The 21,419-nt window shown below is 54.1% G+C and overlaps 1 protein-coding gene across 1 annotated transcript in view; it reads left to right on the top strand.

The window, feature by feature from the left end:
- Supt5h (SPT5 homolog, DSIF elongation factor subunit) overlaps nucleotides 1–21,419 on the top strand; it is a 29,878-nt gene that overhangs the window by 7,602 nt on the left and 857 nt on the right. The window contains exons 3-28 of the mRNA XM_051162782.1: nucleotides 4,393–4,555; nucleotides 5,518–5,583; nucleotides 6,059–6,070; nucleotides 6,429–6,498; nucleotides 6,612–6,680; nucleotides 6,769–6,834; nucleotides 7,032–7,062; nucleotides 7,639–7,707; nucleotides 8,730–8,981; nucleotides 10,803–10,892; nucleotides 10,984–11,054; nucleotides 12,047–12,152; nucleotides 12,300–12,393; nucleotides 12,479–12,615; nucleotides 15,245–15,400; nucleotides 15,499–15,645; nucleotides 16,493–16,639; nucleotides 16,727–16,852; nucleotides 17,721–17,805; nucleotides 18,035–18,145; nucleotides 18,222–18,324; nucleotides 18,433–18,560; nucleotides 18,642–18,747; nucleotides 19,090–19,248; nucleotides 19,367–19,535; nucleotides 19,634–19,837. Of these exons, the coding sequence (XP_051018739.1) occupies nucleotides 4,393–4,555; nucleotides 5,518–5,583; nucleotides 6,059–6,070; nucleotides 6,429–6,498; nucleotides 6,612–6,680; nucleotides 6,769–6,834; nucleotides 7,032–7,062; nucleotides 7,639–7,707; nucleotides 8,730–8,981; nucleotides 10,803–10,892; nucleotides 10,984–11,054; nucleotides 12,047–12,152; nucleotides 12,300–12,393; nucleotides 12,479–12,615; nucleotides 15,245–15,400; nucleotides 15,499–15,645; nucleotides 16,493–16,639; nucleotides 16,727–16,852; nucleotides 17,721–17,805; nucleotides 18,035–18,145; nucleotides 18,222–18,324; nucleotides 18,433–18,560; nucleotides 18,642–18,747; nucleotides 19,090–19,248; nucleotides 19,367–19,535; nucleotides 19,634–19,837 (2,937 nt within the window). The remainder of the gene's footprint in view (nucleotides 1–4,392; nucleotides 4,556–5,517; nucleotides 5,584–6,058; nucleotides 6,071–6,428; nucleotides 6,499–6,611; nucleotides 6,681–6,768; nucleotides 6,835–7,031; nucleotides 7,063–7,638; nucleotides 7,708–8,729; nucleotides 8,982–10,802; nucleotides 10,893–10,983; nucleotides 11,055–12,046; nucleotides 12,153–12,299; nucleotides 12,394–12,478; nucleotides 12,616–15,244; nucleotides 15,401–15,498; nucleotides 15,646–16,492; nucleotides 16,640–16,726; nucleotides 16,853–17,720; nucleotides 17,806–18,034; nucleotides 18,146–18,221; nucleotides 18,325–18,432; nucleotides 18,561–18,641; nucleotides 18,748–19,089; nucleotides 19,249–19,366; nucleotides 19,536–19,633; nucleotides 19,838–21,419) is intronic.

Genomic DNA, 21,419 nt, shown 5'->3' with positions numbered 1-21,419 from the left:
AAAGATATTTTTGAGGGCTGGAGAGATGGCTCAGATGTTAAGAGCTCTTCCGGAGCTACCTCTTCCAGAGGTCCCTCCTTCAGCTACCACATGGTGGCTCACAGCCATCTATAATGTGATCTGGTGCCCTCCTCTGGCCTCCAGGTGTACATGCAGATACAACATTGTATGTATAATAGATAAATATTAATTAAAAAAAAAAAGAGCCATGCTGGATGTTGGATGGTATGACCACATTTACATTTTTTCAGGTGTCATAATCAATGATCTAAATAACCCCCTCCCCTTCTTTTTTGAGACAGGGTTTCTCTGTGTAGCCTTGGCTGTCCTGTACTTACTTTGTAGAATGCATATTTTTAAAAGTCTTTAGGTCACATTTATCATTTATTACTGGGAAAAATATTAATAACTAAATTAAGATGTATACAATTTATAATTTAAAATTTTGAGGTTGAACATGAATTAAAATGGAATGGAGAAGTGTTAAGTTTGTAAAAGATTTCTTTCCTCATTGTATACAGAGATCAGGATTGCCGCAGAGTCAGAGTTCCAAGAGCTGAGATTAGAGGTATTTGTCACCACATCCAGTGTAAAGATCTTCACTTGTGCATGTGTGCGTGTGTGTCTGTCTGTCTGTCTGTGTGACTGCATGGAGGGAGCACTCAAGAAGAAAGGAGGGCTTTGGTCCCCATGGCTTTAGAGTTAATAGGCAGTGGTCTGTCTGCCTTTCCCCCCTCTCCCCAACAAGGTTTTTCTGTCCTGGACTTGCTTTGTAGATCAGGCTAGCCTTGAACTCACAGAGATCCCCTGCCTCTGCGTCTGTGCGAGCTGGATTTCAGGCCTGCCCGAGCCCAGCCTGAGTTACAGGCACTCGTGGGCTACCCAGTGTAGCCCTGGAACCATGGCTGTAGCCCAGAGCATTGGTAAATGTACACATTGATACAGATAGGTGTGTTTGTTACTGTTCTTTTAAATAATATTTCTTCATTCTTTGACAGTTTCACATATGTAGACATTGTATCTTTTTAGCCCCCTTCCTTGAGACAGGGTTTCTTTCCTCTTGTATCCCTGGCTGGCTCCACATCACCACCACAGTGCTGGGATGTAGGGCGTGCTCTGCCACACCTGGCTGTGGTAGTGCCTCTTACACGCCTTCTAACACCCCTCCTTCTCCCTCCAGTGTGCCTCTCAGCTTTGTGTCCAATCTTTTTTTTTAAATATATTTTTAAAAATTTATTTTTATTTACATTGGTGTTCTGCCACCAGGTATAGATGTGGGAGAGTGTCAGATCCCCTGTAACTGGAATTTCAGACAACTGTGAACTGCCTTGTGGGTGCTGGGATTTGAACCCAGGTCCTTTGGAAGAGCAATCAGTGCTGTTAACCACTGAGCCAGCTCTCCAGCCCCAGTTTAATCTTTTTTTTTTTATTTTTTAATTTTTGAAACAGGTTTCTCAGTGTAGCCTTGGCTGTCCTGGACTGGCTTTGTAGACCAGGCTGGCCTCGAACTTACTGCAATCCAACCGCCTCTGCCTCCCGAGTGCTGGGGTTACAGGCGTCATTCTTTTTTTAAATCCACTGAATCCAAGTAGTGCTGCTTTCATAAGCATCGACAGCCTTGTAGTGACCTCAGCACTGAAGACAGATTACCACGACTCCCCAGCCAACAGCACAGTGCCCCTCCCCCCCCCCCCCCCAATCTGGGCTGGGATTATCGATGGATTTGATCTGATGCAGGCATCTGCAGCTGCTGTGGCTTCCGGGGTGCAGTGGCCACAGCACTTCACAGCACATCCCAGCCTCTGGCTCTTACATGCTCCCCTTCCCCCCAAGACAGGGTCTCTCTGTGTGGCCCTGGCTGTCCTGGACTCACTTTGTAGACTAGGCTGGCCTTGAGCTCACTGAGATCCGCGCCTTGCTGGCTCTTACATTCTTGCAGCCTCCTCTTCCTTGGAGTGTTCCGGAGCCTTGTGTCTCATTTATAACTGACACTCACTCAGTGGTCACTTAGTCTGTAGTGACCACTGTACTGTAAACACCAACAGACCTCTTCCTTGCCTAGAGCATGGCCCAGTGCTCAAGAGCAGTTGTTGTTTAGAGAGTGAGGGCCTGGCTTCAGTTCCCAGCAGCAGTTAAAACTCTCCTGTCTCCACTTCCTGATGGCCTTTTCTGGCCACTAGTTACACAGGAGGTGTGCACATGTTGTGTAGGTAAAACACACATACACGTAAAAGAAATCTAAAAACAAAACAAAAAGCTTCCTTGACCAAGGTAAGGAGCAGGGTGAAGCCGCAGTGCATCAAGGTGGGTTAGCCACGGCAGCAGTGGCCTGAGGAAGCTGGTCATATGCATGGCACAGGAGCGTGGGCGACAGCAGACATCTGCTCATCACAGAGTCTCGCCTCGTTATGGATGAGGACCTCGTGGAAGCTGCTGCAGGAGCTGTCCTTGTCCTTGCTTCCGACAGGCTCTTATATGTAGCCCTTGTTGGCTGAGGTCTGTGTAACTAAGCAACCCAAGTGCTAGGATAACAAGGGTTTTCCTGAGGCCTGGCTTCCAGCACCTAACCTTCACAGTGGGCTTGGGAGGCAGAGGCAGGTGGATTTGCTGTGAGTTCGAGGCCAGCCTAGTTTTCAAAGTGAGTTCAAGACAGGCAGGGCTCACAGAGAAACCCTGTCACCAAAAAAAAAAAAAAAAGCTTCACAGCCAGGTGACTGGAGGTGCTTTCAGGTAGGACAAGGATGTGACCTGAGGCCACACTGAACCATGTAGGGGGTGTGTTAGGCAGCTTTGCAGCCTGTGTCTGGTTGGAAGGTGGAATTTCCTGGTGGTGCTTGCTTGGGTGTCCTTAACCCTTGCTCTCTGAGGTTGCTGCTGTTCTTGTGGTTACTGTCTTGTTACTGTATCCAGCAAACATTGAAAAAGCCTTTAGTTGTCAGTGTGTATGGATCCTGAGAGTGAGCCCAGAGGCACAGAGCCGGAAGCCCTGGTGGTAGGTTTTGTTTTACTTTCACTATACAGCCTGGAATTTACTATGTAGACCAGCCTGGCTTTGAACTCACAGAGATCCACTTGCCTCTGCCTCCTGAGAGCAGGGATTAAAGGCGTGTGCCACCATGCCTGGCCGTGCTTATTGTCCCTTAAGCTATTTAGAAATAACTAAGTGAATTTAAAAGTAAAATTGGACTGGAGAGATGGCTCAGTGGTTAAGAATAGCCCTTGCATGTCTAGAGGACCTGGGTTTGGTTTGTAGTATCCAGGCCATGTGGCTCACAGCTGCCTATAACTCTGGCCCCGTTGGGTCTTATACCTTCTGGGTACCGTCACATGTCTGTCATCTACTCACATAGGCTGACTGCATGCACACGTGCACACTGACAAGTTAAAATAATAAGGAAAGCTAAGTATGGTGATGCACGCCTTTAATTCCAGCACTTGCTAGGCAGGGGCAAGCAGATCTCTTGAGTTTGAGGGCAGCCTGGTCTACAGAGTGAGTTCCAGGGACACCTGCCTTGAAAAACCAAACCAAACCAAACAAAGCAAGCAAGCAAATAAATAAATAAATAATAAGCAAAATTAAAATAAAAACAAGAACATACAGAGATACTGGGTAAATGGGTTGGAGCAGTGTGGAAATGGAGGAGGTGCTGAGGGGTGAGTTAGAGGTTGTTGCTTGGGCAGCAGATTCTGTGGGCCTGTTTGTAACTGGCCCTGGACAGGGAGTATACATGGGGGCCTTGGCTTTGCATCCCTAGAGGAAGTCGAGGCTGCTGCACATGGGGAGTGGGGAGTGCGCTCTGTCTGCACACAAGTCGAGAAGAAGCATCAGGGGTAGAGGCAGCGGCTGAGCACGAGAGCTGAGTGGCCAGTGACAGGCAGCAGCAGTCCCTGTAAGGGCCGTCCAAAGCTGCTGCTCAGGGGAGAGACTGGAGGCCAGCTGTGCTGGTTTACACTTGTATTCCAGAACAAGTTCACGGCCAGCCCAGACGACACAGCTCCAAGGCAGTCTGCATTACTAAGTGACCCTGTCTCCGACACACGTGCGCGCGCGCGCGCGTGCTCCCAGGAATAGAGTGTTGCAGCCTCAGGAGAAGAGGCAGCTGTGCTGACCCTTAGGTTCCTGTCAGAGGAAGTGCAAGGGATTAGCAGTAGGGACACCCACATTGGTGAGTATCTAGCGCCTGAAATAGACCCAGAGTTAGGAGGAGGTGCTTGAAGAAGCACACAGGTGAGGAACAGCCTCAGAGCAAGGGATCCCGAGAAGAGGTTGGTCCCGGGGTCGGGTGTGTGGCTGGGTCATGCTGTACTGCCACTCACGTGTGTGTGACATCAGGGCTCTTGGATTTGGGGATAGTAAAACCCTAGTGCCCTAACTCTGCGTAACCCCTGCAGGTGGAGGAAGACCGACGGAGTGCCGCAGGCAGTGAAAAAGAGGAGGAGCCCGAGGAGGAGGAGGAGGAAGAAGAGGAGGAATATGATGAGGAGGAAGAAGAGGAAGATGACGACCGTCCCCCCAAGAAACCACGCCATGGGGGCTTCATTTTGGATGAGGCTGGTATGTTTCAAGGCCTGGAAGCATTGGGCAAGCTTGAAGAATACATGACATACAAGACAGTCTCTGGCTCCAGGTGTGTGTGTGTGTGTGTGTGTGTGTGTGTGTGTGTGTGTGTGTGTGTGTGTGTATACACGTACACACGCGCATGAGAGGGTATGGATCGGCCACGCAGTGGCGGTGCACGCCTTTAGTCTCAGCACTCAGGAGGCAGAGGCATGTGGACAGAGAACCAAGAGTGGGGGTTGACTTGTGCTAAATAATTACTTTCCACTGAGTCATGTGCCTAGCACCTCACTGCCAGGGTCTTGGCAAACGGGATACCACTGAGCCATTCCCTCAGCTCTCTTTTCACTTTTTATTCTGAGGTGAGGTCTCGCTGAATTGCTTAGTCTGGCCTTAAACCGACTGTGTCGCCGACACTGGCCTTGACCTTGCAGCTTTCCTGCAGATTCTCAAGCAGTTGCATGGCTGCCCCGTTGCATGGGCCGGACTCAGAATAATGCTGGGCTTACAAGTGTTTGCCACCATGTCTGCTCCGGCCTTTTGTTTGTTTGTTTATTCGTTTATTAATTTTTCGAGACAGGGTCTCTCTGTGTTAGCCTTGGCTGTCCTGGACTCACCTTGTAGACCAGGCTGGCCTCGAACTCATAGCGATCCTCCTGCCTCTGCCTCCCGAGTGCTGGGATTAAAGGCGTGAGCCACCATGCCCGGCTGCTTTTGTTTTTGCTTTTGGTTGCCAGCTCTGGCCTTAATTTTCAGAAGGGCGTCTGCAGGTTGGGTGGGGAGCTGACCTTAGAGACAGGCGGTCCACAGGGCCTGTGCCGTGGCCATGGTGAGGAGTCCTGCCCCTGTGAGCCTGCGCCCAGCTCTGTGGCCTCTGGAGTGTGTCTCTCACAGTGCTGGGTCCCCTGGCGCTGTCTGAGGCCGCTCCCCGCGCTGAACACCTGGCTTCCCCACGCCAGACGTAGATGACGAGTACGAGGACGAGGACCAGTGGGAGGACGGAGCCGAGGACATCCTGGAGAAAGGTGCGCGGGGCCGTGCCCTCAGTTACCCCCCACACACCCACACCCTCTTCACCCTGCTTCTTTCTGTCCTTGCCAGAGAGACGGCACCCCAACCCTTTTCCTTTTAGGCCCATGAGTGGGGGGCGGGGACTGTTGCGTGGGTGGTGTTGTGGGTAGAGGATTCTGGGTATCCCTTTTGTGGGGTGTAGGGTGGGTGGGCTCTGTCCCACGAGACCCCCCACTTGCTGGGCCAGTGCCCCTCCCTGCTATTTTCCGTCCGTGCACCTCATACATTTCGGCTTCCCCACCCACCTGGTGCCTGGCCTTTCCTTTTGGTTTCGACCTTCCTGTGTCCCTCCCCCTGCCCCACCCCATTGGTTGATTTCGCTGCTATAATTTGGCTCATACTTTGTCTACCCTGCACACCACTACCACCACCACCACCACCACCACTACCACCACCACCACCACCACCTTCTCCTCTTCCTCCAAGTAGAAGAGATTGAAGGTAAGAACTGGGCAGGTGTGGTCTGTGACCTCCTCCCATGTCCTGTTTGGCCCTGGGGCTCTGACTCACATGGGGTGCAGGGTTAGGCAGTCTGGGTCCCCGACCTAGGAAGGTATACATTTCTGTGTTCATATGCCAAAATGTGCAGGCAGGAGTGTGGGGAATGGGAGCTTAGGGTGTGCTTTGAGATGGGGAGCTGCTGGATGCCCCCAACAACCGCACCTGTCCCTGTGCACCTGTGATGAGAAGCAAGGGGCTGGCTAGGACAGGATGAGGGCGGTGGGGTCTCGGCAGCCAGGTGTCTTCCTGCCCGGGGCCGTTGTTTCCAGCCTGGCTCTCCCTGCGCCTCTGTTTCCAGCCTCCAACATCGACAACGTTGTCCTGGATGAAGACCGCTCTGGGGCCCGGCGTCTGCAGAATCTCTGGAGGTGAGCAAGTACAGAGGACAGTGGGAGCAGCTTCCTTGCACAGATGTAGGGCGGCTCAGCCTGCCCTCCCCTCCTCCACTTTCCTTCATGTCTGCTTTCCCCTCATATTCCAGGGACCAGAGAGAAGAGGAGCTGGGCGAGTATTACATGAAGAAATACGCTAAGTCATCTGTGGGGGAGACGTAAGTGCGGGGGTTGCAGGGGGTCCCTGGGAGGAAAGCACGTGGGGCCTGCACAATATCCTTGTCTTTAACGCTGTTTTCTCCTCAGGGTGTATGGAGGGTCTGATGAGCTGTCGGATGACATCACCCAGCAGCAGCTGCTCCCAGGAGTCAAGTAAGAGAGTGGCAGAGGGTGAGGTGGGGATCCGTATGGGGTCAAAACACACAGAAGTGTGAGGCAGCAGGACCCCTGTGTGCGTCAGTGAGAGTTGGTGCCTGGGCTGGAGGGGAAGATGTGCTGTGGCTCGTGACTCACTGAGCAGGCAGTTCTGGTAATCAGCATCCTTGTCTTCCTTACCCTGTGCTGTGTAGGGACCCCAACCTGTGGACTGTCAAGTGTAAGGCAAGTGTTCTTTCTGGTCTTGGGCTGCGTGAGGGAGGACCATGTACCTTCTCTGCATCTTCTTGAACAGCCAGTCTTATGCTCCTTTGGCTGCCTCTCTGTGCTCCTTTCTTGTGCTCCTCTCTGTGCCCCTCTCTATGCTCCTGTCTGCTCCTCTCTGTGCTCCTGTCTGCTCCTCTCTGTGCTCCTCTCTCTGCTCCTCTCTGTGCTCCTTTTCCTGCTGGCTGTCTCTTTCTCTTGACAGGTTTTTTTAAAGATTTACACCTGCACACCAGAAGAGGGCGCCAGATTACATTATAGATGGTTGTGAGCCACCATGTGGTTCCTGGGAATTGAACTCAGGACCTCTGGAAGAGCAGACAGTGCCCTTAACCTCTGAGCCATCTCTCCAGCCCCTCTTACCCAGTTTTTGCCCCTTTCTCCTCTCTTCTTCTCTCATCTCCCTTAGTGTCTTTTTCTTACAGCCCCTCCCCCTCCATCTCTGTCCCCACCTTCTCCTGCCTCTTTTGTCTCCTGCCAGTTTTCCTGTGTCCTGCTCTGTCCCTCCACAGCTTTCCAACATCCATCTCTTTCTAGATTGGGGAGGAACGAGCCACAGCGATTTCCTTGATGCGCAAATTCATCGCTTACCAGTTCACAGACACGGTAAGTTGGGCAATGGCTGACTGTGAGGACCAGGGCTAAGCCTGAGCGGAGGGATGTGACAGGCACTGGGTGCCCTGGCAAGCAGAGCTGTGCAGTGACTGAGTGAGTGGAGAGAACAGCACCAGCTGGGCACGTGGTGCTCGCTCGCCTGCAGCCCAGCACTCAGTGTGCAGAGGCAGGGGGAGGGGCAAAGGGAGGGGGAGCACAAATGAGAGCACTGCCTGAACTTGGGGACACTGCCTTCCCAGGGACTTTGTTTTTGTTGGTGTTGTTGGTTTTTAGCTGCAGAAACAGCTGAATGGGATTACACGTGTGCGCCACTGTGCCCAGCACTCTCTTTTTTTTCTCAAAAGGTTTTTCAAGACAGTTTCTCTGTGTAGCTTTGACTATCCTGGACTCGCTTTGTAGACTAGGCTGGCCTTGAACTCACAGAGATCCGCCTGCCTCTGCCTCCCAAGTGCTGGAATTAAAGGCGTGCGCCACCACTGCCCGGCTTAGTGGTATTTTCATGACATGTTCTGGAATTATAGCACATTGATGGTAGAGATCATAAACTTGCATACTAAAACACATGTTACACTAACAGAGAGTTTACACGTGCTTACCACAAACTGAAGCAGGGGGATTGACATGTTGAAAGGCAGCCTGAACTGAAAAGAAAGATCTTTTTAAAAAGTTTTAATTTTGACTCTGATCAACCTGTCAATTTAATTTCTTAAAGTTTTTTTTTTTTTAATTTTAATGTAAAGATTTGTTTATTTATTTATTATGTATACAGTGCTCTGCCTGCATGTGCATCTGCACACCAGAAGAGGGCACCAGATCTCATTATAGATGGTTGTGAGCCACCGTGTGGCTGCTGGGAATTGAACTCAGAACTGCTGAGCCATTTCTCCAACCTTCAGTCCGTCACTTTTACAGCTTCTGTATGGTTGCTGTGACCGTCTGCTTCTGTGGACTCAGCTCTTGGAGGAGAGGCAGAGAGGGGCAGTCCTGACTGTCCCTCCCACCTTTGTGCCCAGCCCCTGCAGATCAAGTCCGTGGTTGCCCCGGAGCACGTGAAGGGCTACATCTATGTGGAGGCCTACAAGCAGACCCATGTGAAGCAGGCCATCGAGGGCGTGGGCAACCTGCGGCTCGGCTACTGGAACCAGCAGATGGTGCCGATCAAGGAGATGACCGACGTGCTCAAGGTGGTCAAGGAGGTGGCCAACCTGAAGCCCAAGTCCTGGGTCCGCCTCAAACGAGGCATCTACAAAGACGACATCGCTCAGGTGGGAGAGTGGGCAGCCCGCGGCCATGCTCCTGTACACTGCCCTCCTTCCTTCCCACTCCCTAGCCCAGGGCCCAGAGCAGGTTCTCCCTCAGCCTAGTGACACAGGTGAGGGCAGCTCTGAGACACAGGAGGTGGATGGTTGGTCCTAGGACAGGCAAAGGCAGATTGAGGAAAGACTGAGGAAGGGAGTGAGGTGGGGAAAGGCAGCCGTGGGCGGGGAGATGTGAGGCAGGGCGGGGAGATGGGCTCGCGGTTAGGAGCAGTGGGTACGCTTCTAGAGGGCCTGGCTTTGATTCTGCTGAGCACCACATGATGGCTCATGGGGCTGATGTACCTCTGAGGGAGCCATGCACAGCACGATGCAGACACCCCCAACACACACACAGACACACACACACACACACACACCAGATAAATAAAAGCAAGGTGGCTAGAGCAGTGGTGAGGAAAACTTAGTTCTGAGGTGCTAGGCCTGTGGCCCGTTGTAAGTCCTTTGCTTTGCTCTGTTTTGTGGAGATGGGATCTTTTGGACTGGAACTTACTGTGTGGACCAGGCTGACCTCAAGCTCACAGACATCCCTCTGCCTCTGCCCTGGAGTGTTGAGGTTAAAGCCTTGTAAGTCTCTGGCTTCACAGGAGGGCAGCTGGGAAGGTCCTATGGAATGTAGCCCAACTTTTAAATTTTCTTACGCAATGGCAAGTGAACCTAGGACCTTACACGTTCTTGGCAAACGCTCTTCTGCTGAACCACACCCCAGGCCCCTCAGAGGTAGAGTGGAGGCAGATGCTCTACTGCTGAGCCGCACCCTGGCTGGGAAGGATGGGGTGCCTTACAGTTCAGAGCACAGAGGATGCACTAGTGTGTGAGAAAGAAGGGGCTGGGAATGCCTGCCAGGCTTCCAAACCCATCACAGCTGCCTGCGTGCAGTGCTTGAGGCTGTGGGCTCAAGCCCCTGCACTGAAGGGGAAACGGGAAAGAACGGGGCTGGGGCTGGAGCTCAGTTGGTAGGTGCTTACCCAGCATGTAGACGGCCCTGGCTTTAATCTTCAGCCCTGAATAAAACCAGGTATGGCGTCCATGCCTATAATGCCAGTGTCAGGAGGTAGCGCAGCGTCATCCTCAGCTATTCAGCAAGCTTGATGCCAGCCCAGGCTGTGGAGACCCTGCCTTTAAAAGAGAAGCGCACTGCCAGCTGGTGGTGGCACGCACCTCTAACCTGGAGGCGGAGGCAGGTGGCTCTCTGAGTACTAGGACAGCCTGGTCTACAGAGTGAGTTCCAGAACAGCCAGGTTACACAGAGAGACCCTGTCTCAAACAAACAAACAAACAAAGAGCAAGAAAAAGAAAATAACGGGGCCTGGTGGCACATGATTTTAATCCCAGCACTCAGTAGGCAGAGGCGGGTGGATCTTTGTGAGTTCAGGGCCAGCCTGGTCTACAAAGTGACATAGAAACCCTGTTTGGCTCGGGGGGTGAGGGGGTGGGGGTGGGGTGAGAGGAGCGGGGGAGGAAAAGTTACCCTAGGCTGTGTCTGAGCAGAGTAGAGTGAGGGGTTATGGGGAGGGGGCAGTTTGGAGAGAGCGGTCATTATTAGGTGCCTCAGTGTTTTTGGGACCTTTCAGACATTCAAGTGGGAAGGCAGGTGTGTGGTATATGCTCATTTCCAGCTCAAAGAAGTGGTGGGCAGGGAAGCGAGGCTTCTGGGCGTTCTGAGCAAGCGGGTTTCTTCCCTGTTCTCTGGGCGTTCTAGTGCCGTGTCTGCAGCTTGTGAGGGTCATGCAGCCCAGCTGGGCCCTGCTGACCTGATGCTTTCCCCAGGTGGACTACGTGGAGCCCAGCCAGAACACCATCTCCCTCAAGATGATCCCGAGGATCGACTATGACCGCATCAAAGCCCGCATGAGCTTGGTACTGCAGCTGTGCTGCCTGCTAGGGACGCTGTGTCTCTGCAGAGACCATCCCTCCTCCCTCACCCCCCTGTGGCCCTTGTCCTCCACAGAAAGACTGGTTTGCCAAAAAGAAGAAGTTCAAGCGGCCTCCGCAGAGGCTCTTTGACGCCGAGAAGATCAGGTGTGTGGGTTTTCTCTTCTTTACTTGTTTTGGTATTTAACATTGAATGTAGGGCCTCGTGCATGCTACGTGAGCACTCTGCCATGCAGCCACGTCCCAGCCTGTTGCACATTGCTAATAAAGATGACCTACTGTGTGTGTGTGTGTGTGTGTGTGTGTGTGTCTGTCTGTCTGTCTGTCTGTCTGTCTGTCTGTCTGGTCAGAGCAGCCCCAGACAAGAGAGAGGACACGGGTTTCTCTAATCTTGTTCTGGACCTTGCTGTGTATGCGTGGCAGCCAGGTGTTGGTGTGGTACTAGGGTGGACTCAGGGCATTGAGCGCACTGGCCACACCTTCTGCTGTAGGGCCGTGCTCTAGCAGATAGCAGAGGGCCCTCAGTGTGCCCAGTAGAGCTCACGGCTCCCTTTGCCCAGACTCTCCATGTGGCAAAGATGGCTGAGGCAACAGCCATTCAAATGTTTCCTTATAGTGGCCATCATCTTCCCATACTGGGGACCTAAGCTGAATGCTTGTGCCCTATATTCTGGGTGAGGGGCCCTGACAGCTTGGGGCTGCATTGGGATCACAACCTCTTCAGTCAGCCTTGTTCTCAGCCACATTGAGCCCACCTTCCCTTTGCAAGATAATGATGTTCTGCGTCTGAGGTCATAGGGCTGGGGGTATCTGCATAGCTGTGGTCATGCAGGGACTCTTGCTCCTGCCCTCCAAGAATGGTGTTTGTTCTGAGAGCCTGCTGTGCGTCCAGCATTGTCCAGTGAGCATAGTGACCGTAGCAGGTGCTAGAGGCCTGTCCCTCTGGAGCTGACCTGCCAGTGACCAGTGATTAGCTGGCCCTTGGGGCCTGAGAAGTCATTTATGCCACCAAGGTTGTGTGCTGGATGGTCCTGAGCTCCTTCTTTGTCCAAGAAAAGGAACACACACACACACACACACACACACAAACACACACACACACTGCCTCTTACCTTCTTCTGTTCTCCCCGAAACCCCAGGTCCTTGGGGGGTGATGTTGCCTCTGATGGGGACTTCCTCATCTTTGAGGGGAACCGCTACAGCCGGAAGGGCTTCCTGTTCAAGAGCTTCGCCATGTCTGCTGTGGTAAGGCTCGCTGGACAGTGCTCATGGGGTGGCGCAGCGTGTTTCTTCCTGGAGCCCTGGTCTCCAGTGTTTGTCCTGGGCAGTGGTTCTCAGCACTGGATAGTGACACTGACCCCTGTCCTCCTCCTCCCTCACCCTGGGTCTCAGATTACAGAGGGTGTGAAGCCCACCCTGTCAGAGCTGGAAAAGTTTGAAGATCAGCCTGAGGGCATCGACCTGGAGGTGGTGACTGAAAGCACAGGTATCTGGTCCTGGCCCCGCGCCTGGTGGAGGAGGAGGGTGGCTGTGGAGACAGGTGCCCAGTCAGCCCTGCACTGTTCCCCCAGGGAAAGAGCGAGAGCACAATTTCCAGCCTGGGGACAACGTGGAGGTGTGCGAGGGTGAGCTCATCAACCTGCAGGGCAAGGTGCTCAGCGTGGACGGCAACAAGATCACCATCATGCCCAAACACGAGGACCTCAAGGTGACGACGCAGGGCTGGCCAGGGTGTGCGGCCATACAGGCCTGCCTGCACGGGTCCTTGAGGAGAGCGTGTCTGGGCCTTTCTGTGTCTCCTGGTGCTCACGGGCCTGTTGAGGGCACTCAGGCCGGCTTTCTGTGATTGAGGAAGCAGGCATCTGAGAGGGTTTCAGGCCTGATCCTGCCTGTCTATAGAGGACTGTGGGTACATGCTGTGGCCTAGTTGTGAGGAGAGACAGTGTGACAGTGACCCCCATATCTGTATGTGACTGTTTATAAAGGGAAGAATACCTCCAAGGGATGGCGCCCCGCCCCCCCCCCCCCCCCCCCCCCCCCCCCCCTTGTGCATATGTGCGGCACTTGGGATGGAACCAGGGCTTTGTGCATGCTAGATATATGCCCTGCCGCTTAGCCCCACCCCAGATCCTCGCTGCTCGCTTGTAGGCAAGTAGTGCACCACTGAGCCGTGCCTCACCCTGAGCCGTGCCTCACCCCTCACTGGGGGTTTCTACCACTGAGCCATCTGCTTTGTCCCCTTTTGTTTTTTACACCTACTTCTGTGTCTACGTGCATCATAGCACAGAGCCGTCTTCACCTTTTTAGGATTGAACTCATGCTCACAGACTTGGCATAAATTCCCTACTGCTGAACCATCTTGCTGGTCCCCTTTGTACTCTTTTGTTTTGTTTTGTTTGATTTTTAAAAAAGGGTCTCCCTATGTAGCCCTGACTGAACTGGAACGCACTATGTAGACCAGGCTAGCCTTAAATTCAGAGACACACACCTGCCTTTGCCTCCCAAGTGCTAGGATTAAAGGCATTTCCACTATGCCCTGTTGATGCTAGGTTTAAGCTCTACTTTATTTGGGGCATATACTGCCTCTACCTCCCCTCTCCACCCCAATCCCTTCCGACACCTCAGCACTAGGAACGGGAGAAGGTTAGTGGGGAGGGGGTGTAGACCACTTTACTTCTCCTAGCTGCTGTTATGGTCGATTGAAGTCCCCCCTCTGACTTTCTATCTCCCTGTCCTGCCACCCCCCTCTGCCATCTCCCAAGCATCCTCGCTTTCTCTCTGTCTGTGTCTTCACCTTTTCTCTTCTTTCTCCGTCCTCTCCAAATTGGCACACTTTCTAGCTCCCTGAGCCCTGGTATTTATACCCTTCAGTGTCCTCAGAATGGAGCTGACTGTAGCAGGTGAAGCCCACACACTGCACGAGGCACTTAGCAGCTGTGGGCAAACTGAAGCCCAAGCTAAAATTCTACACTTGGGACTAAAACAAAAACATGTTTACATAATATAACTGAGCTGGGGTTTTTTGTTTTTCGAGACAGGGTTTCTCTGTGTAGCCTTGGCAGTCCTGGACTCACTTTGTAGACCAGGCTGGCCTCGAACTCACAGAGATCCACCTGCCTCTGCCTCCCAAGCGCTGTGTCACCACACCTGGCTATAACTGAGTTTTTAAAGATTGATTGATTATGTATACAGTGCTCTGCCTGCATGTACACCTGCAGGCCAGAAGAGGGCTCTAGATCTCATTATAGATGGTTGTGAGCCGCCATGTGGTTGCTGGGAATTGAACTCAGGACCTTTGGAAGAGCAGGCAGTACTCTTAAGCCTCTGAGCCATCTCGCCAGCCCCGATAACTGAGTTTTAAAAGAAACCAAAACCTCCATTGCAATGCCCAGCGTCTTTTTACCGTAAGAAAGTTTAATTCCTGTGTATATGAGGAAGGAGGACTAAAGCTCAGGTTGTCAGGCGTGGCAGGAAGGTGCCTTACCCACGCTGAGCTGTCTCACTGGTTTGTGGGGTTGATTTGTTTTGTTTTTGTTTCTGTTTTGCTTTTGAGTCAGGGACTTCCTAAGTTACCCAGGCTAGCTTGAACCTAAACTTGTGGTGTGGTCCTCCTGCCTCATCCTCTCTAGTAACTAGAATGACCAACTTACAACCACTAGGTTCTCGTTATGGGATGTTTTCTGATGTGTTGTTGAAGATCTGATTTCCAGTCTGTCCTGAGATTTTTTTTTTTTTTTTTTAAGATTTATTTATTATGTATACAGTGCTCTGCCTGCATGTACACCTGCAGGCCAGAAGAGGGCTCCAGGTCACATTATATAGATGGTTGTGAGCCACCATGTGGTTGCTGGGAATGGAACTCAGGACCTCTGGAGGAGCAGTTAGTTAGTGCCCTTAACCTCTGAGCCATCTCTCCAGGCCCCATGACATGGTTTCTTTTTTGTTGTTGTTTCGAGGGACAGCATATGTGGGTCTCATTGGGCTGAGGGTTTGACTATGGAGTAACCTTAAGTCAGTCTGCTTTCAGTCACACAGTGTGTGTGTGTGCGCACATGTATGAGGAATTATTGGTACCAATATTCAGTGTCTTGGGCTAGGAAACAGCATCAAAAGACTGGTCCTAGAAAGTTCCATGTATTGAGGACAAGCTGCCTGTGCGTTGCAGCATGTGCTTGTGGCTTATGGGGTAAAGGTGTTTCAGACGGCCTCAGGGGTTGGTGGTGGTAGGCAAGCTGTTTTCTCAGGCCTCTTCTGAGACGGAGGTGTTGCTAGAGGGGAGGGGGCAGCTGACTACAGCTTTTCTTGAGTGCTCACTGTCCCATGGCCAAACCTCCCAGGACATGCTTGAGTTCCCAGCCCAGGAACTTCGGAAGTACTTCAAGATGGGGGACCATGTCAAGGTGATTGCTGGCCGATTCGAGGGTGACACGGGCCTCATTGTGCGGGTGGAGGAGAGCTTTGTCATTCTCTTCTCCGACCTCACCATGCATGAGGTAAGCGCTAGGAGGGGCATGGCGGGCCCAGCACCACCAGGGGCCGCGGTAGGTGATTCCCTGGGGCCTGCCTCATCCTTTTCACTGTCACCCCACAGTTAAAGGTGCTGCCCAGGGACCTGCAGCTCTGCTCAGAGACAGCCTCAGGTGTGGATGTCGGGGGCCAGCACGAGTGGGGTGAGCTGGTGCAGCTGGACCCCCGCACCGTGGGCGTCATTGTGCGGCTAGAGCGAGAGACCTTCCAGGTGTGCCTTAGGCTCCTAGTCCAAGAGCCCCACACCCTAGGGAGCAGTGGGGCGCAGTGTGGGGGTTGTAGGTCTGGCCATGCTTCCTGAAGCCTGCCTGTGTAATGCTGGCAAGCAGCCTGTTACTTCTCCTGGCTGTCTCACATTCACACCTAGATATGTGGAGGTCTACCTCATTGGCTGTGACATTGGATGTGTGCCCCAATATTTGCTGCTTGTGCAAAGATGGAGTGCTACAGTTGCACACTTCTGCCCTCCCCGGCCCATGTGTGCATTAGCAACAGTGTCAGCTCCGTTGCTGCTGTCCTGGGTGACCCTAGCCTCATGGCTGACCCTCTCAGGGCGGCTGTAAGAAAGAAGGAGTTGTGGCTGTGTTGTTCTCAGAGGGGCGTGTGTGAGGAGTTTAGCAGGGTGATAATCAGTGGCTTCTCCGTTCATGACACTGATGCTCAGGCAGGAAGGGAGAGCCTCCTCTCAAGTGCCCCCTCCCGTGTAGCTGAGGGTGGCCTTGAACTCCCCATGCTCCTGCTTCTACTCTGAGTGCTGAGGTTATCGGCATTGGCTACTATGCCCAATTTATGTGGTACTGAGACTCAAACACAGAGCTTCATGCATACTAAGCCAGCACTCTGTGAACTGAGCTACATCTCAACCTCCCATAGGGTCTCCTAGAATGATCTAGAATGCTGTGGCTGACCTAGTACCTGGTGGGTGGTGCTATGACTTTGCCCCATGAGCAGGCAGTGAGGATGCTGTCTGGGGCTCAGAATCTCAGGGTTGTGTCCAGCAAGGACCGACAGCTCCCTTCACGCCATCGCCTCTCCTCTGCGCCCTTCTCCCTCTGCAGATTCTGAACATGCACGGGAAGGTGGTGACCGTCAGGCACCAGGCTGTGACTCAGAAAAAGGACAACCGCTTTGCCGTGGCCCTGGACTCAGACCAGAACAACATCCACGTGAAGGACATCGTCAAGGTCATTGACGGCCCCCACTCAGTAAGTGTCTGCCCCGGCCTGCGTCTGAGGGAGGTGAGGTGCGGCGCGGCCTGCCCTGCCCAGCACATGACCCTCCTCTTCTGCCAGGGCCGCGAGGGTGAGATCCGCCATCTGTACCGCAGCTTTGCCTTCCTGCATTGCAAGAAGCTGGTGGAGAACGGCGGCATGTTTGTGTGTAAGGCGCGGCACCTGGTGCTGGCCGGGGGCTCCAAGGTGAGCACATGAGCCCAGGAGGGGCGAGGCTAAGAGTGTGGCTGTTACTGCCGACTGTTGGGGAAGGTAGGAGGGCTGCTCTGCGGTTCTGAGCTGCTCTCCTGTCATTGGTTGTTCACTTTGTGGGGTGCTGTGGGTGCCTTCAAAGGACATAGTCGTCTCTCCCCTTCTGGAGCTGAGGCTCCGGGGTGCAAGTGAAACCATGAGGTGGGAGCAGGCTTTACTTTCAGGGCTCCCTTTCCCTGGTGCCCCCCTTCCTGGAAGAGGGTTAGAATGCAAAGATAGAGACAGAGTGAAGGAATACAGAGCCACAGGGAGCTGGGGAGCTGCCATTGCCCAGGCCCTAAGCCAGGACTGCAGGGAAGTTGTGCAGAACCAGATGTCGGGAAGGAGCCCTGAAGCAAGATGGTCTAGCCTGCAGTGCCAGCGCTTGGGAGGGGGCAGGAGGCAGCCTAGGCTAGCTCATCCATTCTTGGCTACATAGCAAGTGCAAGGCCAGCTTGAACTAGGCAAGACCCTGTCTCAAAAATAAAAATAAAAATGTAAAAATGAGGACGTCAGTGCCCTGCAGATGCGATGGCTTGTGCCCGCGACTTGTGGCTTTATGTGACTAGGGACTTACATTTCTGACTCATGATGGTTACGATGCAGCTCTTGGTGTGGGGAGACCAGAAGTCTTGATGGACAGGCATACAGAGGCGGAGGGTGGCACTTCCTGTCTTAGGAGATGAGGATTTGCCCCTAGAAGAAGCGGGGATGATTGCTGGGCTGCTGCAAGCAGGATCTAGTCCTGGCGTTGTGGGGAGAGGGCTGGAGGCCTGTCTCCTTCATCTCTTGCCTGGCTGTTCATTCTTTATCCCTCTCTCAGCCCCGGGATGTGACCAATTTAACTGTTGGTGGCTTCACTCCTATGAGTCCCCGGATCAGCAGCCCCATGCACCCCAGTGGTGAAGGTGAGATGGGGTCAGAGTTCAGAGGTTAGAAGGGGGGAACTTTGGCTGTTGAACCTGAGATCCTTGGCCAGAGTGGAGTCAGGAAAGGACTAGAGAGTAGGTGGAGGAGGCTTCTACCAACTTGGGATGGCTCAGGCTGGTAGAGAGCTTTGAGGATGTCCTGCTGTAGGCTCAGGACAAGAGGGAAAAGCGTAATTCCTGGAGCCCCCAGCATCCTCCCACCCTGCAGGTCAGCACGGCGGCTTTGGTAGCCCAGGTGGTGGCATGAGCAGGGGTCGAGGGCGAAGAGACAACGAGCTCATAGGCCAGACTGTGCGCATCTCCCAAGGACCCTACAAAGGTGAGCAGTGGAGTGCGGGGAGGCAGGCGCTGTGGTGGAGGCAGTTCCACCCACCTGACTGCCTCATTCCTCACAGGCTACATTGGTGTGGTGAAGGATGCCACGGAGTCCACAGCCCGAGTGGAACTGCACTCTACTTGTCAGACCATCTCTGTGGACCGCCAGCGGCTCACCACCGTGTATGTTTGGGTTTGGGGAAGGCAGTGTGGGGTTGAGGGGTCGGCATCAGGAAGGCCACCACAAGGGTGCTGGGCACCCCACCTACTCCACTGGTCCTGTGTCCACAGCGACTCCCAGCGTCCTGGTGGCATGACATCTACCTACGGACGGACCCCCATGTACGGCTCTCAGACCCCCATGTACGGCTCTGGCTCCCGAACACCCATGTATGGCTCCCAGACACCTTTGCAGGATGGTAAGTGTGTCCAGATACTAGGCATGAAGCCGAGGGGGGCGGGCAGCATAGAGTGAAGATCGTGCTTCTTCCTCTGTCCAGGTAGCCGCACTCCTCACTATGGCTCACAGACGCCCCTGCATGATGGTAGCCGTACTCCTGCTCAGAGTGGGGCCTGGGACCCCAACAACCCGAACACGCCTTCCAGGTGAGGGTCGCTTGTCCGAGAGCGGTGCTGGCAAGGGCGTGAGTGCTTGTGTTGAGTATTGTGCTCCAGCCTGGTCCCCAGCCCAGCATGGGCACAGCTGGGAATATGCGTCGTGCCCGAGTCCTCAGCCTCAGTGTACAGTGACTGCTTGCAATGTTGCCCGTGTGTGATGCTGAGCAGCCAGCCTTGTCCCTCTGCACCATGGACTCTGCTGTGGAGTGGCTTTGTGGCAGCAGAGCCTGTGGCTGGGGCTTCGACTGCGGGTCCAGTTTGTAGCGCTGCTCTTCAGGCACCGTCAGACTTGTTAGCACATCATTCTCAACAGACTTCTGTCCCCACCAGGGCTGAGGAGGAATACGAGTATGCCTTTGACGACGAGCCCACCCCATCCCCACAGGCATATGGGGGAACCCCGAATCCCCAAACACCCGGCTACCCAGACCCATCATCCCCCCAGGTCAATCCACAGTACAACCCACAGACACCGGGGACGCCGGCCATGTGAGTCCTCCAGGGCTGAGCCCGAGAGCCCTGCGCACAGTCACCCACTGCACAGCTGCTTGCCGCCCCGCCTCCTGACCCTTTCTGTCGAGACTAATGCCTGTTCTTCTGTCTGCAGGTACAACACGGACCAGTTTTCCCCCTACGCTGCCCCCTCTCCACAAGGGTCCTATCAGCCTAGCCCCAGCCCCCAGAGCTACCACCAAGTGGCACCAAGCCCAGCAGGCTATCAGAACACCCATTCCCCGGCCAGCTACCACCCCACACCATCACCCATGGCCTATCAGGTATGCCATGTCACAGAAGGTGGGGGTTGGGGGGTTGGGGAGCGCTTCGGTGGCCCTCAGTGGGGATGGCCAGGCTGGTGACTACTCTCTTCCTTCAGGCCAGCCCCAGCCCTAGCCCTGTTGGCTACAGTCCGATGACCCCCGGAGCTCCTTCTCCGGGAGGCTATAACCCACACACACCAGGCTCAGGTATTGAGCAGAACTCCAGCGACTGGGTGACCACTGACATCCAGGTGAAGGTGCGAGACACCTATCTGGACACACAAGTAGTGGGGCAGACAGGAGTCATCCGCAGTGTCACGGTAAGTGGGGTCCTAGGAGCTGGGCAGGCACCCAGCTCTGGAGGCCCATTTTGTCTGTGGTGTTGTAGATGGAGCCCTGGCTTCATACATGCATGCTAGGCTGGTGCTCTAGCATTGCGCTATGTCCCAGCTTACTGTTTATAGTTTAGTTTTCACTGTACAGCTATCAAGTGTGCTGTGCAGTGATGTGGGCAGATGTGGCAGGCTAGGAGGGGGGACAGACAGATGTGGAAGGCTGGGGGGAGGGGACAGATGTGCCAGGCTGGGGGGAGGGGACAGATGTGCCAGGCTGGGGGGAGACAGACAGATGTGGAAGGCTGAGGGGGGGACAGACAGATGTGGCAAGCTGGGAAGTGCTGCATCATGTGCTCACAGCTCAGGCTTGGCCTGGGCGCGCGGCACACTCGGATGTGGTAACTTAGAGTGAAAGATGAGCTCCTTAGCAGTGGCCGAGAGGTCCGCAGCCCACTGGCTCACTGACTTCCCACCCTTTGCACATGCTACCCCAGTCAGCCCTCAGGAAACAGCTGTAGTCTCAGCTTGTGTCAGGGATCTGCGGAGCTTTTCATGTTACCCACCTGTTCCCTAAAAGTTGAGTGCCAACCCCAGCTTATATAGTAACAGTTCTGTGTTTGGGGCTGGGGGTGCTCAGTTTCTTCCTCTAGGAAGGCTTTGCCCCCTGTGAACCCTCGCGTCGATGTTCTGATGGCGTTGATCAAACACTGGGGATGACTGCAGCTCTAGGCCCTACCCTCACAGACCTCACATCGTGTTGTGGTAGAGATGTGCCTAGAGTGGGCAGAATTGGGATGGGGAGCCCAGAAGGCTTGGGGGGCAGGGTGAGCTGAGAGAGGAGCCGGGGAGCACTTCCTGGAGATGACACTGAAGCTGAGCCCTGAGGAGGAAACAGAGTCAGCCAGGAGCCGGGTGTGGTGGCGCACGCCTTCAGTCCCAGCACTCGGGAGGCAGAGGCAGGAGGATCTCTGAGTTCGAGGCCAGCCTGGTCTACAGACTGAGTTCCAGGACAGCCAGGGCTACACAGAGAGACCCTGTCTCGAAAAACCAAAACCAAACCAAACCAAACCAAACAAGACTGTAAAATCCCCAGGGGGAGGGAAGGTGAGCAGAGCGGCTGGGCTCAATCAGCCTGGGCGACTGGTATACTGTTGGGAGGACCCTGAGGAGCCGCAGGGCAGCGGGTGGGCCCGGTCTGAGGACACTGAGGAGCCGCAGGGCAGTGGGTGGGCCCGGTCTGAGGACACTGAGGAGCCGCAGGGCAGCGGGTAGGCCCGGTCTGACGTGGACCCGCTTCTCCACGTTGCAGTCGCATGCATAGATTGGGAAGGTGACACTGGTGTCAGGGAGGCAGGGAAGGTTGGGGTGCCTGTGGCAGGGCAGTGGAGAAGGGAGGGTGGGAGCATGGTGAGGTAAGGGGGCTGGGGTCAGGGCTGCCGAGGCGGCTGGGGGAGCAGCAGTGGAGAGGCCAGGCTAGTTTGTGCGAGCAGGTCTCTCTCTTCATCTGACTTTGTTGTTGGGGTTTGTTTGTTTTGTTTTTGAGACAAGGTCTCACTATGTAGCCCTG

This window comes from Acomys russatus, chromosome 19 (assembly GCF_903995435.1).
Source record: "Acomys russatus chromosome 19, mAcoRus1.1, whole genome shotgun sequence".
In the NCBI taxonomy this organism is placed as follows: Eukaryota; Metazoa; Chordata; class Mammalia; order Rodentia; family Muridae; genus Acomys; species Acomys russatus.
The sequence above is the reverse complement of the archived record's forward strand: the minus strand, read 5'-3'. Positions and strand labels throughout refer to the sequence as shown.